This window comes from Panthera leo, chromosome F3 (assembly GCF_018350215.1).
Source record: "Panthera leo isolate Ple1 chromosome F3, P.leo_Ple1_pat1.1, whole genome shotgun sequence".
NCBI classification, from domain to species: domain Eukaryota; kingdom Metazoa; phylum Chordata; class Mammalia; order Carnivora; family Felidae; genus Panthera; species Panthera leo.
In genome coordinates, this window is record NC_056696.1 from 5,317,556 (window position 1) to 5,336,083 (window position 18,528).

Below are 18,528 nucleotides of genomic sequence, written 5' to 3' on the forward strand. Positions count from 1 at the left end.
CAGGGTGGCTCAGTCGGGTGAGCGTCTGACTTCGGCTCAGGTCATGACCTCATGGTAACGAGAGTTCGAGCCCCGCATCGGGCTCTGTGCTGAAAGCTCAGAGCCTGGAGCCTCTTCTCCCACGTTTCTGCAGGCTCCAGATTTCAGCAGCAGCAAAGTCTAGATGCTTCTCTGCTCAGCGAACAGCCCTGGCACCGGTCCAGAGGGCTACCTGCTCTGTGTGGAGGGAAGCAGGAGTGTGGGTGGGCAGGAAAAGCGAGGTCAGCTTTCAGAACAGTCAGCCGTGTCTGCTGAGCTGGCTATCCTGTGAGCTGCAGAATATTTATGGCAGGGAGATGTCCGTAATGGGAGACACTCAGTCTGGCCAGACGCCGATCGCCTAGCCCAGGGCATCAGGATGACACAGTCATGACACGGGGGCACCGATTCACAGCCAGGCACCAAATCTCTTTATCCCAGACAGATTCCTTTTGATCCCTTTATCGACTAGGCCGAAATGCACGAATTAGCCTGTTCTGGAGTCGGAAAGAAGCATTCGAATTTACCCAGGAAATTCTCAAGTCGGTGGCTTGTGTGAATCATCCTTGCATCGGCCTTGCCCACGGGCTAGACTGTGAGCCCTCCTGTGCGCTCTCTCACCCCCGCACTCACCTCCCCGGCTGACACTGGGTGGTTCACCCGCCCGACCCCGTAAAGACCACGGGACCGGAACCTGGGGTTCTAGCCCAACGCGGGAGCCCCACCGACACCTAGCACAGTGTCCAGCACTTGGTTAGAGCTTAATAAACATTTGTGATTGGGCAGGACATTCTTTTTCAGCAGACACGGAAGAAGAGGAGGAGCAAAACTAATCAGGCACAAGTAAAAAAAAAAAAAAAAATCATCAAAAATCCTTAATCTTGCTTTCAAGAAGCATCTTTACCCTGCCATACAAACTTTCCTAACACTTTGACTATTTTCTAGGAAAGCACCAAGGCCCAATCCCTCATCCTTGCTCATTAGTGCTGTGCAGCAGCTGAATCTTCTAACTAGCACCTGATATATGTCACAAGTGCTCTGGGGCCCAGGAAGGTGTAACATGAGTCGTCTGTGTAACATGAGTACGTGCCTCACACAACTCAGGGTGTGTTGAAAATACGACCTGAGTACAAGAATGTGCACCCGAGCATTTTATTTATAGTAGCGAAAACTGAAACTCTAGTAATTGGTGCTTGGTTATATAAATTAGGCCACACTCAGATAATGGCGCATATTTATATAATGGCATACTATGCTACCATTAAGGATCCCATTCTAGAAAAAAATATATAATGGCATGGGAAAATGCACCCAGTAATATTAAGTGAAAAGCAGATCACAGAATTAAACATAATCACAATTGTATAAATTGGGCTTGTATAAAATCCTGGAAGGAAACATACCCAACAGTTATATAGTCCATTTCTGGGTGATGTTGATTTTTAGTCTTATTTATACTTGTTTGTATTTTTTGTATGTTATTTTATAGGAAAAATAATACTTTTTTATTAGTTTTCAACATAATATATTTAAAATCTCTAACAGAAAAGGTACGTTACTCAACAGCGGAAAGAGGCTATTCTGTTCCTGCCTTCCATGGTTATGTTCAAGCGTTAGATGATAAAGCCCCATCCAGGGGGCCACTGGCTCGGCATCATATTTTTATACTCACAATCCAGAAAATTCCACCCCAAAGTAAAGTGGCAGGTAGGTCCCTGCAGGTCAACACAGGAGTGATTTTCTTTGGTATGTCGGGTCTGGAAAGGAGCCATATCTGGGAAAGATGTTGACGGGACACTGCTCTGGGGTAAAGCTGGGGGAAAGTTAGAAGTGGCAAGCCAGTGCTGGCTCCGTCCCCATCTGTGTGGCCGCAGGTCATTCGATTTCTCTAAGCATTGTGTTCCCCGTCAATAAAAGGAAGATCTAACATCCATCCTGCCTGCTCACAGGTCTACTGTGAGGTTAAATAAAATTATGCGCGCCCCGTATTTTGAAAACTACAAAGCACCCAGTAAATGGCAGTCTGGCGATCCAAGAATGCTAACTTCTTAAGATAAGGATCCAGGCTCCCCACTTTCCTTCAAGATATCAAGACAAGCCATCTATACTCCCTCTTCCACTCTAGAAAAGTCACCAGGAATTTGATCAGCCACATTTAACGCATTTTATGTTCCCCCGTACCTTCGCCCCACGTAACAAAACCATACTGTGTTCTCTCAACTTGTTTCTTTTTTTTCCCCTGGGAACATGGTCAGATTGGCTTTCCCTGCCTCCGCTGAGGGAAGGTGAGGCCAAAAGCCTGGATTCTTGCCACTGGAATGTGGACGAAGTTACCTATGTCCCTTCCAGGCTGGGTCCCTCAAGTCCCCCCAAGAGATTCTCCATAATCTCTCTCTTCCCTCATTCCTTGGCTGCTTGTACAAGATCTGGTGTCAGACTCTGAGGCCCCTGGAAGATGGTGACATGGAAACGAGTGGAAGGCCAGGCACCAAACACCCAATACAACAGGGCCATGAGTAAGAAATAACCTGGGATCATTTGTTACACCAGTGAGATCTCCTGACTAATACACTCTGTGACCATGGCCACCCCTCCAATCCACAGGGACTTCAATGCTTTCTGCTGCTTGCCACATGACTGATGCAGGGGACACCGAGAACACATATGGCAAACCCAACCCTCATCCAACAGAAAACTCACCCAAGAAAAGTTAAGACAATTTTTTAAGATTCCTTGGCAGATTTAGGACCTGCTCCCTTAATTTCTATAGGGAGACTCGGGAGTACGTGCTAATTTAAACAACTGAAAAAGAGAAAATAAGAAAACGGAAAGACACTTGGTAACCTAATCCCAACCGTATTTAAAGTAAATTGCAGACAGAAAAGGGTTATGGTCCAACAAGGCAGAAGGGGTTAGGAAGGGAGTCTACACCTTTTTTAGAGGGTCCAGACATTGGAAGCAGAGCGCTACCATGGATCACTGGCCCCTCATATGTTTCATCTTTATTTAGCAATGGCCAGTGGGGGGCCACATGGAAACATTGGGCTCTGAGTTGGGGAGTCCCCAGAAGGAAAAGAGCAAAGACAGGAAGTGCAACCCACTTCTCTGCATGGACTCCAACCAACCCTATTCTAACTTGCCCAGAGGCTACTTACCTGGTATGGGTACAGGGTGACTCCGTTGGTTCTCGACAGGGACCAGGTGCCATCCAGGTACTGGTGAGCCTGAATGGCCACTGAGTTGAGGATGTTCCCATTGCTGGGACTGGTGGCCATCTGAAGGCTGACCTTGGCCTGGTGGGTTGGGGACCCACTCTTCTTCTCGGCCCCGTTGCTGACCCCGAGGCTGTTGGGTTTGCTGCTGTGCTTGTTGGTGACGAAAGCCGTGTAGTTGGGGGAGGCGTAGGAGGCAGGCACAAAGGCCCAATCTCTGGGCTGCTGCAGCCCACCCATGTGCCGGGACCCCACCAGGGTGGGCATGTTGGAGAGGGCTGGGGGCGAGCCGGGCGAGCCATCGTAATGCTCACTGCCAGCTGCCTGTTCCAAGGTCACCACCATCTGGATGGCCTCCTGCTTCAGCTGGTTCAGGTGTGTGGCACAAATGTCACAGCGGTTGTCCTTGTCATTCCATGCCTTCCGGATGGTGTTGGGGACCTGGAGCTTGTCGTGAATCACGGCCGAGAAAGCAGGGTCCTGGAGAGCACACAAGCAAAACAAAACAGGAGAACCTGTAACTCAAGGCTGGTACGTGCAATTCAGATGTCTGGCTTAGGAGTTAAGCCCTAGATGTATTCAGAGTCTGACTGTCTGATAGACCTCCAACAGACGTGAGCAGCCGGGCTGGCAGAAAAGCCTCTAGTGGACAAACACCTTTGACAAATAGGAGATTATTATGGTGGAGACATTAGGAATAATTAAAAAAAAAGATTTCTAAGCATCCTCCTCACGAGGATGGCCAAAGAACATTCCAGATTCTTCTCCACGTGTCCACTGAAGAATTACAGGGAGTGAGGGGTGAGTGCCGTCAGCCCCGACTGATGCATGTGGTCCCCTGGCCCCCTGCAGGCCATGGAACACTGGTGATTGATGGAGATTCTATTCTAAGAAAGTCTTGGCCTCATTAGTGCTGCGTGCTTAGTGCCATTGGAAGGAAACCAAACCGAACAGATTCTGGACCAGAAGCCCAGCAGCCCCTGCAGATTCCCTGTTGACCATCTGCTCCGTGGCAAGCTGGATACACGTGTCTGATATCCTCACCAATTCAGAGAAAAATACCTCCATGACAAACAGTCCAAGACACCTGTCCCCACAAGCATCATCTAAAATTACTATTCAAAACTCTTTAGCTCGGAAACCCTTGCCTAAAAGAAATCAGGGGGTGTCTGGGTGGCTCAGTCGGTTGAGTGTCTGACTCTTGATTGCCACTCAGGTCATGATCTCATGGTTCGTGAGATCGAGCACCACATTGAGCTCTGTGCTGACAGCACGGAGCCTGCTTGGGATTCTCTCTCTCTCCCTCTCCCTCTCCCCCCCTCTCCTACTGGCACACATACACGTTCTCTCTCTCTCTCTCTCTCAAAACAAATAAAAGTTTAAAAGAAATCAGAAAATGAAGTTAATGAGGATGATTTCTTTCATTCACTTTATGTTCATTTTTATAGGAAAACAGGATTTCGCAGAGAAATAAGCATGAGGGGTGTTAACTGTTTACCAGAATATTTGAGTTCTAATTCCAGTTCTGCTACTAACTAGCCGTGCGACTTTGGACAAGGTAATTGGCCTCACTGAGCCCCTCGTCTGTCACCAGAGGCCATGGCCGATCCTTCCCGTAAGATCCTTCCAGCTCCGTGACTCTGGCCGTGGAGAAATCAGGACAAGAGAGTATGGTACGTGTATATACAGACGGAGCCGTATGTCATTTTGGGGGCCTGACTGAACTTTTGAGATCCAAAATTTTCTGCAAATAATTGATGAGGCTCATTTTCCTCTAGGACATTAGAAGAAAAGTCTGCCCTTCTGAAACTTACTGTCTGGTTTCATGGGAAAGGGGGGGCCCTCAGGATTGAATGGGGCTTGATGAGCTGTGGGTAAGAGAGGCAGTTGGGGGGGGTGCCTGGGTGGGCAGGAAGAAAGATCGGCGGTGGGAGAGATGTTCTTAATTACGATCCATCTTGATTACGTGCTATAGCGTTTTGTTTTCCCTGTTTAACTACCCTGAATAGCTCCTCAGCAGGCGCTGATTAACTGATTAATAAATCAAGAGGCCCCTTTACACGGCAGCAGCAAGGGGTGGCTCAGGAGGCAGAAACTCAAGACAGTCACCTAAAATGATGGGAAATAATAAGAGGTCAAGGTTGATCGAGTCCGGTTGACAAAGTGCTGGGAGCCATATGAGACCTGCCTGGTGGCATCCTTCCCGGTGACAGCTGCTTTGTCCAGAGTCAGATCACAACTCCGAGCATGTGAGGCCCCCGGTGGGCTAAAGGACCCCTCAGGGACCATTCTGTAGCAGGCTGTCACTTCGGTGTTCAGATGAGGAAACTGAGCTCCAAAAAGGTCAGTAGCTTGGACTACACCCAGACCTCTCAAACCCTAGGTCGTGCTTTTCAGAGCCAAAGAATCACATTCACCGATGGACTCATGGGGTTTTTTGCACAGTTTTCACCTTGCTCATCTAGGCAATAGTCATTTATTCAAAAGAAATTTATCTGAGCCCCCATCTGTGCCCAGACACAGGTTCCTGCTTTTTCATACAACATTACAAAATGAGCATTTTCCCTTATCAATACATGTCATTTGAAAATGTGATTTTTTAATGACCAGGCCGTATTTTATCCTTTCGTTGTTTCAAGGTCATTTATTTATCCCCACGTTCTACTACGTAACCAGAGACAGCGTAAGAAATCAGAGACGGGCATTCAAAAGCAACCCGCAACCCATATAGCTTATGCTTTCAAGATGCCAAACTATTTGGTTTCAAGAAGCCTCAAACGAATGGCTGATTTAGAACGTTTGTGTTAATCCAATCATCAGGAAGAGGCGTCACAGTGAGGAGGCAGATGGAAGTCCAGTCCTGTCCGCACTTCACAATTTATTTTCGATCCCTATAGAATCTAGATTTGAGTCTGACATCTGCAGCTCAGGCGGGGGGGGGGGTCACATCCATGCTCCAGAAATGGCGTAAGCCTGCTTCTGGGGGTTCCTTTCTCCTTTTCTTCTTGTTTTGTTTTGCTTTTTAATATTTATTTTGAGAGAGAAAGAGAGAGAGAGAGAGAGAGAGAGTGTGTGTGTGTGTGTGTGTGTGTGTGTGTGTGTGTGAGCGGGGAGGGACAGAGAGAATCCCAAGCAGGCTCCACGAGGTCAGCACAGAGCCCGATGCGGGGCACGATCTCATGAACCGCGAGATCATGACCCGAGCTCGACAGACTAAGCCACCCAGGTGCCCCTCTTCTTGGTTTTTACTGCCCTCCCTTGAAGCAGTACCTTCTTCACTCAGCTCACTGCTGTTTTGTCGTTCAACGTCTAACATTTAACAAAGAACGTCTGTTGGCCAGGCCCTGCACTAGGTTGGGGACCTCAGGATGTGTGAAAACAATTCCTGTCTCCCGCAAGTTCACAGTCCAGGGGACCTTCCTGGTTCCTGGATGCCACGACCCTTTGCTGCCACCTCCAGTCCAGGACCAATCAACACACATGGGACCCACGGAATTTCAGCGCTCCCCACCTGGTTCCAGAGGCGTCAACAAAACCAGCCGTGAGTGCTGCAGCAAAGCCCTCTATCAGTACAATGCACATGACCACAGACACCCAGAAGCAGCAAAGAGCCACTGCTGTCTCCTCTGGAGTAAAACTGAGATCGACTCTTCAACGAGATACAATTGCTGGCTGATGTCAGAGGCGTTCCCTAAATTAAGCCACCCTTGATCTGAAACCCTATGTGCGTGCTTATCAGCAAAAGGCCTCAGTTAGTTGGGGAGCCTGGGTGGCTCAGTCGCTTAAGCGTCTGACTCTTGATTTTGGCTCAGGTCGTGATCTCACGGTTGAGAAATGGAGCCCCACGTTGAGCTCTGTGCTGACAAGCGTGGAGCCTGCTTGAAATTCTCTCTATCTCTGCCCTCCCCCCACCTGTGCTCTCTCTCTCTCAAAATAAATAAGCAAACATTTTTTTTTAAAAAGCCCCAATTAGTCAAGAGATAAAGCTTGTGGAAACTAAAACCCTTTGCAAAGCTTTGTCTGTACATTATAAATATTTTAGCGCAACTCAAAACTTCAAAGGGGAATGGTCAACAGACACGGCTTTCCGTACGCGCTGGGGAAAAGATGCTGCTCGGGGGAGAGGAGTCCTAAACAGGAAGAAAAGAGAAAAGGAGGCTTCAGAGCCATGGAAGGCTCACCATGCCAATCTCTTCCGTCACGAGCACAAAAAGGTTTGCAGTGGCCCCGGGAGATGGGCTAGGGCAGCGCCCTTGGGGTCAGCTTGCGTCTGAAGAAACCTGGACCCCGGGAAGGAATGAATTAAGCCCCACAGTCTGGCTTGCTGCCTAGCCCCTGGGTTTCAAAGACATTCCTACATCTAGTCCTCGTTCACCCTGTGAGCTCGGGAAACAATCGCCTGGGAACAGCGGGAACCCTGCACAAGCTGAATCTCTATCTTGAACGTCCTAATTTTCACTTAAGCACGTACGAAAAGTGGGCTATTGGTATTTGGGCGACATTTGCATCCTCAACTTTGAAGGTGAAGGTTCGGTGCCCCAAACATCCTCATCTTTCAAAAATAGTACCAAAATGATTTCTCCTGCACATCTGCCATGGGGAGGAATTCAAGAAAACACTTGGGCGACTGGTAACGTTCCTTAGGAGGAGGGTTAGGGCAAACACGTGCCCAACAGCTCACTGCCAGAAAGGAACACAGAAAACTCTGGAAGATGGTTCTCCAACCCCTCTACAGCTCTACTTCTTCTAGGGGCGTTTTGGGAAAAGGGGTGTCCTAACACATCCCCTAAGCATGTCTTAGACTGATGACTTTCTTTAGGTTGACCTCCCCACTGTCTTCTGGCAGACTGATCTAAAAAATTACGATGAAATCTTCCCCAGGCAATGGCATCCAAGCCCATGGCTTCAATAGCCATCTATATCCTGGTGACTGGGAATTCTCTCTTTTTGTCTCTGCTGGTCTTTCTCCTGAACTCCAAAGCCCTTATATCCCATACCCCCCCTGGAAAACATCACCCCAATAAATACTCTTCAAACTGACAATTCAAACTTAATTTTATTGGCCCTTAAACGTACTCTTACTCCAACAATCACCATCAAAGTTTAAATGGCATCCTTATCCATTCAGGCACCCAGGCCAGAAATCTAGAACCTTCCTTGTCTACCCCTTTCCCCTCCAATCCAACCGCCAAATGTAGATGGTACTTTCTGAGAGCATTTACGGTGCCTCTGTTCATGTCCACTGTGATAATAAAGCTGTAAACACTTCTCACACCATCACGGTCTCCCTGATTCTAGCCTTGACCTCAACCCACCTTCCCCCAAGACGATTTTACTAGAAGGCAGATCCGATGGTGTCATTACCCTGCTATCCTAGACCTGCATTCCAGGAGCAATCTTATTTCTATAGTTTCTATTTGGAGAACTACTTCTCTGCTAGACTGTCAGGTCCTTGAGGGGAAATATTCTTTCTTTCCATCTTTAATCCCTCCGTGGCTCAAACAGTGCTTACTTCACGGTAAGGGCTGGACAGGTATTTGTGAAATACGTAAATGAATGAAAAGAATTCAACCAAAGCAAAAACAGTCAAGTAACAAAGTTGAGCTGGGTCCATGTTTCGTTTATTTTGTCTAAGTGAGCTAGTTGCCTATTATACGATTATCATGACACAAACCCTTCCAAATCTAAGGTTGTTAGAGTTCCCCAACCGTATTTGTTCTAGCTGGCTGAAGAACCTAATGTGTGCCAACCATAACCCAGATGCCGTCCTTCTCCCTGGCTTGTCCTTAAACTATTCGAATATATTCTCCATTCTCTTACGTCAACACAAGATCTATGACTCTTTCTCCTAATTTCCCAGAAAAGTCATGTTTATATGCAAAAGTTTTTGGGTTTGGCGGTTTGTTTTGGGGAGTTTTTGTTTTTGTTTTACCATCAGGCCGACTCACTGGCAACAAGAGAAACCTACCCCGGTACAGGTGGGCTGGACCCCCAGCAAGCAAGCAACATGCTCACTGTCCAAGGGCACAGCTGCTAATGAGGGCATAGATCATGGAGCGAGAGTGGGAACGTGCAAACTACTGCCCAAGCAGGCCATTTGCTCATGGCCCTCACTTCTTCCCGCCCCATTTCATCCTCTGCTCAGCCATAAAACACTAATGCCACTTTTGAGGACAAGGTTGTCGTTTTTCTCCGTGTAATTTTAGCCAAAAGGATACTTTGACCGTGTTCCTCCAAAGCCTCTGGGTCTGGGAGGGAGGCAGCAGCTGGAGTCAGTGTCCAGCATGTATCATACAAATTCCTGTTGATGTTTGCTTCCGGTTTATTATTCTAGAGGCCTCTGGAGACGAGTGCGTCAGGATTGAAGTCGTTCTTCAAAGGCACTTTGTCTCTACTTTGTTCCTAAACTTTCTTCCTCCATAAACGCCATCCCACGAGGCCCGGGATGGCGGGCAGGACTCCGAGAATGCCGTGTTTTGATCCCCACTGCAGGAAGCTTCCCAAAAGATCAATGGAATTCACCTTCACACTCCTTACAATCTTTGCAGCGAACGTCTGCTTTCCCGCCTCCTCCCCACCTCCCAACACCTTCCTCAGCAGTGTTCTTTCCTTCTCAAGAATCCCAGTGTTCTGCTTAGCAGTTCTATCCCCAAAGGCAGGTGTCAATGTCGATGCTGCTCTTTTTGGAACGGAAAGAGCAAAACGGAAGGTTTGCAAAACAACAGACAGCAGACCTCAGGTGCATCTGAACCAAGAATATGAACTCCCTCCTTCCTGGCTCCACATTCGAATATCTGGACCCAGACGTCTCTCCAAGAAGTAGTATTTTATTTTTGCTTAATTTAATTTAATTTAATTTAACTTTATCTCATCTCATCTCATCTCATCTCATCTCATCTCATCTCATCTCATCTTTGCCTCAGTAATTTCAGAAGAAAGAACCAGATGATTTGACCAAACCTTAACTAGCTGTAGGCAGAAGGAAGAACGCCAACAGATCAAGTCCAAGGATGCATGGGAAGTGCCACCTGGCAGACGAAACTTCTTCCTTGGGATGGCATGGTTTCCCATGCTCACCAGCCCCCTGACCCGCACCACTCACTTTCCACGCGTGCCTGACGGCACGGGAAAGATCAAAGAGATGCCTCTGGTCGGTCGTGACGACCCACTGTCCTTCTCCAGTGAGACTCTGCCCAGCCGTCTGGTTGAACCTGCCCGGGGCAACTGACGGACAAACCTCAGTGTCCTTTACTGCTGCGGTTCGCAGAGTCCCCAGACCCACAAGCAAGGCATGGGACCACCCTGGAGGGAAGCCAGGGAACATATCAGACGGTGACGAGTGATGACGTCTCACTGCCCCTGGTGGTCGAGGGTGACCGCCTTACGGGGGCTGCCGTTCTCACTAGCATCCCTGACCGGTTTCCTCTGTTTGGCACGAGGACACAAGGCTCATTCTGCAAAGTTCGGTGGTTGCACGAGGGAGGGGACAAGAGCGAGTGGAGAGCTGTTGCAAGAGCCCAAACCAAACCACAGAAGCACAGCAGATCCAGCCTGGCTCTGAAATCACAGGCCGGCGTTGGTAACGTGAAACCTCCCTCCGGCCCATCAGGCCGCGTCTGGACCCAAGGCTCATCACCATCATCGTCGTCATCATTTCTGGCCCACCTCGTGCGCCAACCGCGCCTCGCTCCGTAACGACGATCACCCGAGAACACGGATCCCCGCGTGTGAGCAAGAACGCACGTAAACGCATGCCAGGTAATGAGCTCCAAGGGACCGAAAAAACCGCCAGAGGAAGAATGTGAACTGTCAGACCAGAGCTGTTCTACAGAAGAGGCCAAATTAACCTGTAATGTAGGGACTGTGCCCAGCCTGAGTTACCTGGCTCTGCGGGGAGAGCAGGGACCCGGCGTGAATGATCGTGTTCCCCACGCGACGCCGTTGGCGGCAGGATGCAATTCACACGGCTGCTCGCAGCAACGTGCGAAAAAGCCTTGCGGCTGATACGACCTTTCTGCTTCAAAAGAAGAGGCAGCTTTTTAATTAGAACTTAATATGATTAAGAACAGTTCACGAATTACTTGAGAGAATAGGTGAGGTATCCCTCCACTACAATCACGCACATTTTCTTTAATGCCCTGTGCCTGACCTTTTCCGACTCAATGGCACCGACGGTCCCTGTTGATTCTCTTGAAAGCGATCGGTTACAAGTGGGAGAGGCTCAGGCCCCCACTTGACCACTTAGTAGCTATCTCACGGGGAGGCATTTTTTAGCAACTCAGCCAAGCTTCAGTCCCCCTAGATGTGAAAATGGGAATTGATAGGGGTGTCTGGAAGGTTCAGTCAGTTAAGCGTCTGACTCTTGATTTCAGCTCAGCTCATGATCTCACGGTTCGTGGGTTCGAGCCCCGCGTCGCGCTCCGCGCTGACAGCGCAGAGCCTGCTTGAGATTCTCTCTCTCCCCTTCTCCACCCCTCCCCTGCTCATGCTCCAGTGTGCACACACATGCATACCCTGTCTCAAAACAAACAAGTAAATGTTAAAAAAAAGTTGATGATTTAAGAAAAAAAGGAAACGGGAATTGAGAATAGTCCCTATTTTATCGAGCGAGGACTGGATGTAACGTGGTCGCACAGTCCCTGTCCTTGGGAAATGCCAAGTAAAGGTAGCAATTAGCGTCAGGGTCACACTTCTCAGTATCTAACACCGCACCTTGTGGATATGAATTCAGTCCGTCCGATGATGATGGCAACGATGGTGACAAGGATCCTAGGGCGTGCTTGTGTCCAGGAGGAGTTAGCAAACACTTTGGGCATTAAGAGGCGAGGAGACGATAAAGGTGAGACCATATGGTCTTCCGTTAACATCTTTCCCATTACGGTAAGTCAAGGTCCTCTTCAAAGAAACCAAAGTAAGAATGGATCCGTAGAATTCCTGAGCGCGACCGTGTGGCTCACAGCCTTCTCTGTGCTCAGAGGCGTACTAATCGGAGTCGCTCATTTTCACGGAACTGAGAAGACAATGCTTCTCAACTGAGAAGCATTTCTCAGTCTCTCTATTTCTCCCCAGGAGAGAGCAGTTCTGCAAAGGCGCCCTGCTGGATGGTCAGGTAGAATCCCAGAGCCGCCAACCAGCAAGTGTCTCCGAGGGGTTTCCGACCTCTCTGCCCAGGAGGCGGAAAAAGGAAGATGATTTCATCTCAGCCGCTTAACTACCTTCAAACCTGAAAATCCTGCCCTCCGGTCCACCCCCTGGTCCTGGGGAGGAGGACCCGTTCACAAGCAGATCAAGTCCTCAGGATGGGGGAGGGCAGGAGATACTCGCTGAAAACCTATTTAAGTGTTTCCCTGAACTTCAAAGTTCTCCTTCAACCTGACACAAGACTAGAGGGCAGGCCTTCAAAACCATGAGGCATTAATCAAGAGTCTACTGTAACGTGCTAAAGTTCTACCTTTGAATTATTAAAGTCTATCTGGATTAGATGTATTTTTTCAATTTTTTTTAACATTTATTTATTTTTGAAAGACAGAGAGAGAGCACTGGTGGGGGAGGGGCAGAGAGCGAGAGGGAGACACCCAATCCGAAGCAGGCTCCCGGCTCCGAGCTGTCAGCACAGAGCCCGACTCGGGACTCAAACTCACAAACCGTGAGATCATGACCTGAGCCGGAGTCAGACGCTTAACCGACTGAGCCACCCAGATGCCCCTAGATTAGATGTATTTTTATATGCGGGCTATAATGTACTATCAGGTGGCAATGGATTTTTTTTTCAATCTCTAAGTAGTTGTATTAGTTTAATGATGTTAAGGAGTCTGTTAATTATCTAATTATGAAATTGCCTGATGCTTCTTTTTCCTTTAATGGACTATGTATGCATGAAAGATTGCAGTAATGTACTTGGCTATGTTTTTTTGGACTCACTACAAAAAGATAAAGTACCTAAAATTTGAGCTTGGCATTGCTGGGTTTTTCGGGTTTTTTTAATGTTTTTATTTATTTTTGAGAGAGAGAGAGAGCATGAGCAGGGGAGAGGCAGAGAGAGACAGAGACACAGAATCCGAAGCAGGCTCCAGGCTCCGAGCTGTCAGCACAGAGCCTGATGCGGGGCTTGAACCCTCAAACTGTGAAATCATGACCTGAGCTGAAGTCGGACACTTAACCTACTGAGCCACCGAGGCGCTCCTCGGTTTTTTTTAAAAGATGAAATTTTAGCAGACAAACTCTGTTTCTTCTATACCCTAAAACACACTTAAATACCTCTGCTCGTCCCCCTGTGACCTAACCCATGTGACCCAGTGTTTCCGACCCCATGTAATCTGGTTCCAGCTGTCTTGTCAGACGTCTCTCTCAGGGGTCCTCATATGACTCTCCTGTATAGTCAGGGTGGGCTTCTTCTGCCCAGAGGAAGCCCCTGCATTTCCCTGCCTCTGTGCCTTTGCTCAAGTCTCTGTCCTCATGATAATTCCCACCCAACTTTCGGGGGTGACGGAGATGTTCACTATTGTGGTAGTGGTCTTGTGGGTACATGCATATGACCAAAGGTATCAACTTGTATATTTAAGATGTATACAGATTACCGAATGCCAGTTATATACCCCCGGAACTAAAAAACAGAAACAAAAACAAAACAACAACAACAACAACAATAGCAACGAAACCTTGTTCATCCATCTTAAGGCCCAACTTGGGCATGAAGTCTGACTCTCAGAAGGGATGTCTTCCTCCGCTGACTTTTAGCACACTTCTCTGATCCGAGTTAATCATATCACTTAGCAAATACTTCCTTGTTAGTTACAGTGGTACATGTTCTATCTCCACAATCACGGTAAATGCCGAGGGGGCAGAAACCATGCCATAATTTCAACCGTAATGATAACTTCTACCCTGCTCCCCCCCCCCACCCCACCCCCCAGAGTCTACTCAAGACAGCAGCCAGGGTGATCCTTCTAAGTCTGCAATCTGATGCTGACATTCCTCGACTTAAAATCCTCCCCGGCCCACCTGAGTCAAGTCACAGTCCGCAGGACCGGGCCTCCTGCTCCCTCCCCACCCCCCGTCCTACGACTTGCTCCCTGACTCACTCCGCTCTGCCACAGGAGCCCCCCTGCTGTCCCTGGATCACACCAGGAATGTTCACTCTGCCTCGGTGACTCTATGCTTGCTCTCCCTTGTGCACGGAGAACTCGCTCCTATCGGGATCTACCTGACTGTCGCTCACCACCTTCAAGGTGTTCAAATGTCACCTTGCAAAGGAGGTCCTCTCTGAGCACCTGATTACACCTGCAAACCACCCCCAGCACTCCCTAACCCCCTTCTCTGCTCTCTCGTTACAGCACTGCCACCTTCTAACATACTACTCTGTTATGGAGCCTCTTCTTTGTCTCCTCCTGCGAGATATCAACTGGGTGAGCACAGGGACATGTGTCTATGTTGTTCACTGCATCACCCCGATGCCTAGGACAATGTCTGAAGTATAGTATAGGCACTCAGAAAGTGTTTGCTGAATGAATGAATGAATGAATGAATGAATCCATCTTCAGGATAAGGCGTTTCTACATTTAAGAACTTCAATCTTTCTTATGGACTTTTATGACTTTCTGCTTTGGTACTCAAGTTGTCGTTTTCTTCTTTATGCTAGATTTTAGTGTCCTCAGGGGACTGGCAAAGCTGGTTTGCTTTGACATCCCTGCCTCTCAAGGCATTACCTCCAGACCACCCCCCTGCAACAGAATCACCTGGGAAGCTATACCATGCAGACCCCGGGGCCGCTCTCAGATGCTCTGTACCCTGTATCAGAATCTCTGGGGAGTAGGGCTCTGGAATGTGCATTTCAGCAAGCATCCCGGGTGATTCTGTGCCACACTGTCCAGAAGGGATGAGAACGGAGACTGAGCTAGAGAAGGGAGAAGGAACAGGTGGGAAGGGACCTCTCCCCTCCCTTCCGAGCACCTACCCCACTGTGGCCCTGACAGGGGAGCTCTCCACCCCACCCAACGAACTGCGACGTCTCTGCAAACCTCGGTGCTGGGGACTGCTTGTCTTGTCGTCATCCAAGACAATGATATATGGCTCGTGGGACACAGCCCAGAGACTACGGGTATAAGGCAAATGTCTCTTCACTAAATCCTCTCCCTGCTCTGGTGGCTCTCAACCCGTGGTGATTTTGACCCCTGGAGGACATTCGGAAATCCCTGGAGACAGTCACAATTGTCACAACTGGGAGGCGGCTACTGACATCGAGTGGGTAGAGGCCAGACACGCTGCTAAGTATCTTACACAGGAAAAGACTCCCAGACCAAAGAATGGCCCAGTCCCCATGTCGTCTGGGGTTGAAAGCAGGGCCTGAGCCCTCTCCCGACTCCTCGTCACCCACTGTCCTAGAACGGATGCAGGACACAGAGGCAGGTGCTCCAAATCCAGAAGCAAATCCAGCTCCTCTCCCCCAGACTCACTTCAGTGTGGAGATACCGGATTGCAAACAGCACAGTCTGTTCGTATTGTGACCGTTGGCTTGTGGCCGACCATTGTGCTGGGCCGTGGGTGTGGGGGAGCTGCTGTGGGTGGGCACAGACCCCCGCACGCGCCCGTGGGGCACAGGTCCCCAGCCTCGCGTCCCCTTCTGTCTGGACACACGCGCTATTGCCCCCCCCCCCCCCCCACGTCTACTGCTGATGGTGCCGCCTGCTGTCTACACGAGCGCCGCAGGGCAGGGCTGATGTGGGACCCGACCTTGTCCACATGACCCCGTTCAGCCGGCCCGCAGCTCCAGCGACCGCTCACACAGCCTGTCATTTCCATCTGTGCAGCCCGGCCTGGGCCGGAGAGGGCACGGCCGAGGCTGCTGTCCCTATGGAGTCACTTCGAGCCTCCGACTGGATGTCACATCACGGTAACTTCGCAGTTTCCCGCCGGGACACGGAAAGCCAACGGCGTGACAGGCAGCATTACTCCTCTGGGATGTGACTCGATGCGATGACAGAGAAGACCAGAGAGGTCCCTGTTGCAGCAGAACCCACATTTACGTGGCGCAGACGACGTGCCAGGCTCTGCGCCGGCGAGGTTTGTCGAGGGAGGTCACAGGGGCTTTGGCCCTAAGTGCCCCCCCCCGCTGGAGTAGACCCCGCGAGGCACCCTTGTGCCCACTCATGGTGCAGGGAGGTGACGTGACACGCCCCTGGGGCAAAGGAAGTGCCGAGAGCACGGGACAGACCGACGAGTCCGAGGTCTAGTTACGGAGTATCGGTTTGCGGGCCCAGAACTTACGCAGCCATCGTTAGACCTCTGCTTGCGCATTTGGGGTGGGACGGAGGAGCCCCGGGATCATCACGCAAGACTTCCTATCCTCCCTTCTCCCACAAGGATCGATGCTGAAAAGGTCTGAAAACCCACTGAGCTGAGCCAACGTCACCGAAACAGCCGCGACCGTGGCGGGAAGGCGGCGGGGAGGCGCAGGAGGGACAAGAAGCCCTCACGGGGGGGGGGGGGGGGGGGGGCTCGCCCCACCCCTCCTCTCCGTGACCGTCAGACAGTCAGCCGCCACTGTGGGCTCACACTCCCGCCACGTGACCCTGACCAGGGTCACGGGGGGCGGGGCAGGCGACATTTCCGGCCATGGCCGTGGGCACGTGCGCCGGTCTGGCGTCTGCCCTCCTGTGTGCCACCCCCACACCCCAACAGAGGGCGCCCTCCCCCGCAGCTACAGTCTTCACCGGGGCCTCAGGGCCCCTCCCCTCACCCTCCCCCCCCCCCCCCCCCCCCCCCCGAGCAAAAGCTGAAGCTGTCTGTCGGAATGACCCCCTCGCTGGCTCAACCAGAAGCCCGAGGTCATCTGGAGGGGGGGGGGGGGGCGGACCGGGACCACCCTCGGGGCATCCGGCCCTTCCAGACACGGAGCCTCGAACCTGACAGCGCACTCGCTCTTACGGCTACACCGTTACTCATTCATTTCTCTTCGTGGTTCTTAAATGTTTGTTTACGTTTGAGAGAGGGAGGGAATCCCAAGCGGGCTCCGCGCGGTCAGCACAGAGCCGGACGCGGGGCTCGAACTCACGAACCGGGAAATCGTGCCCCGAGCCGAAGCCGGACGCCTAACAAACTGAGCCCCCCCCAGGCGCCCCTATCTTCATAGTTCTAAGGGCTTTTTGACCAACAAGCCCCAATAAAAGGTAGATGTGACTTGGCCAATTCATGCACGTTGTCCACCTGCATACGCCGTGTAAGAAACGGAAAACAGCACCAACTCTACCCCCAGCACCTCTGAGGCGCTCGTCGCAAGATAAAGAGGTGGGAAGAGCACAGACCTGAATGCATTCGGGGCGGGAGAGGCCACGCTTCTCGCTGTCCCCACAGCACACACACCCCCCCACCATGCGCGCGCACACACACGCGCACACACATGCACACACACATACCCCCCACACCACACGCACTCCAACACGCACCCCCACTGATTACACACTCACACACATATATACTCATACTACAAAAACCTACACACACACCACACACACCCCAAACACATACACACCTACCACACATACGTATACACCACACCACATACACATTCGCACTCACACTCATAAAATAGATCTCAGTTTTGATTTTGGTTACAGATTCCAACACGACTCCAGGACGTTTCAATAAACATGATGCGAACCGGATTCAGACCTTCCATATCGATAGGGAGTTAGAGGAAACGAGAGATTTAGGCATATCCTCCACAACATACACGGCCGCATATTAAACCTCTTTAACACATGGTGCTTTCCGGTACAAATACAGACACGTAGGTTTTTGCCCAGCTTATCTATTCATTCACAATATTCACTCTTTTCTCATCTCTTCACTCACTAATTTCATTCGTTTATCAAACCTTTATTAAGCACCTCATGGCATCAGGTTCTTCGCCAAGTACTGGAAACGAAACCTGGGCCCAACCCTTGCAGAATGTTATGAAACACATTGTAATCAAAGATTCAAGTACACAGGGCTTCCTCTTCGTCTGGGGAGGTGATGAAGCAGTTAGCGGGATGAATGGAGCGCTGAACTTGAGTGGTGAGTATCTGTTAGCCCAAGCTCCACCATCAACTAGTTTCCCAGTCTTGGCCAAACCTCCCAGTATTAGTTTTCTCGTCAGCCACGCGAGGGTAACACTCATCTTTAGTACTGATGGAAGGAATAAATGGAATCACAGACATAAAGGGACTTTGTTATGACTGCAACGAGTCCTTCATCTATTTAGACCTGACGAACAATCAGGGCATAAGCCACATCCTGTTCAGTGCACGTACCCGTCTGC

The 18,528-nt window shown here is 50.1% G+C and overlaps 1 protein-coding gene across 4 annotated transcripts in view; it reads right to left on the reverse strand.

The window, feature by feature from the left end:
* KIF26B (kinesin family member 26B) overlaps window positions 1–18,528 on the reverse strand; it is a 464,762-nt gene that overhangs the window by 287,194 nt on the left and 159,040 nt on the right. The window contains exons 1-3 of one of the 4 annotated variants that reach the window (XM_042924647.1): window positions 16,494–16,686; window positions 15,960–16,227; window positions 3,174–3,710 (exon numbers count right to left, since the gene is read on the reverse strand). In XM_042924647.1, the coding sequence (XP_042780581.1) occupies window positions 3,174–3,710; window positions 15,960–16,028 (606 nt within the window). In that variant the 5' untranslated portion in view covers window positions 16,029–16,227; window positions 16,494–16,686. Of the gene's footprint in view, window positions 1–3,173; window positions 3,711–15,959; window positions 16,341–16,493; window positions 16,687–18,528 lie in introns of those variants that run through there. The other 3 variants (XM_042924648.1, XM_042924646.1, XM_042924645.1) reach the window with 3 other exon arrangements.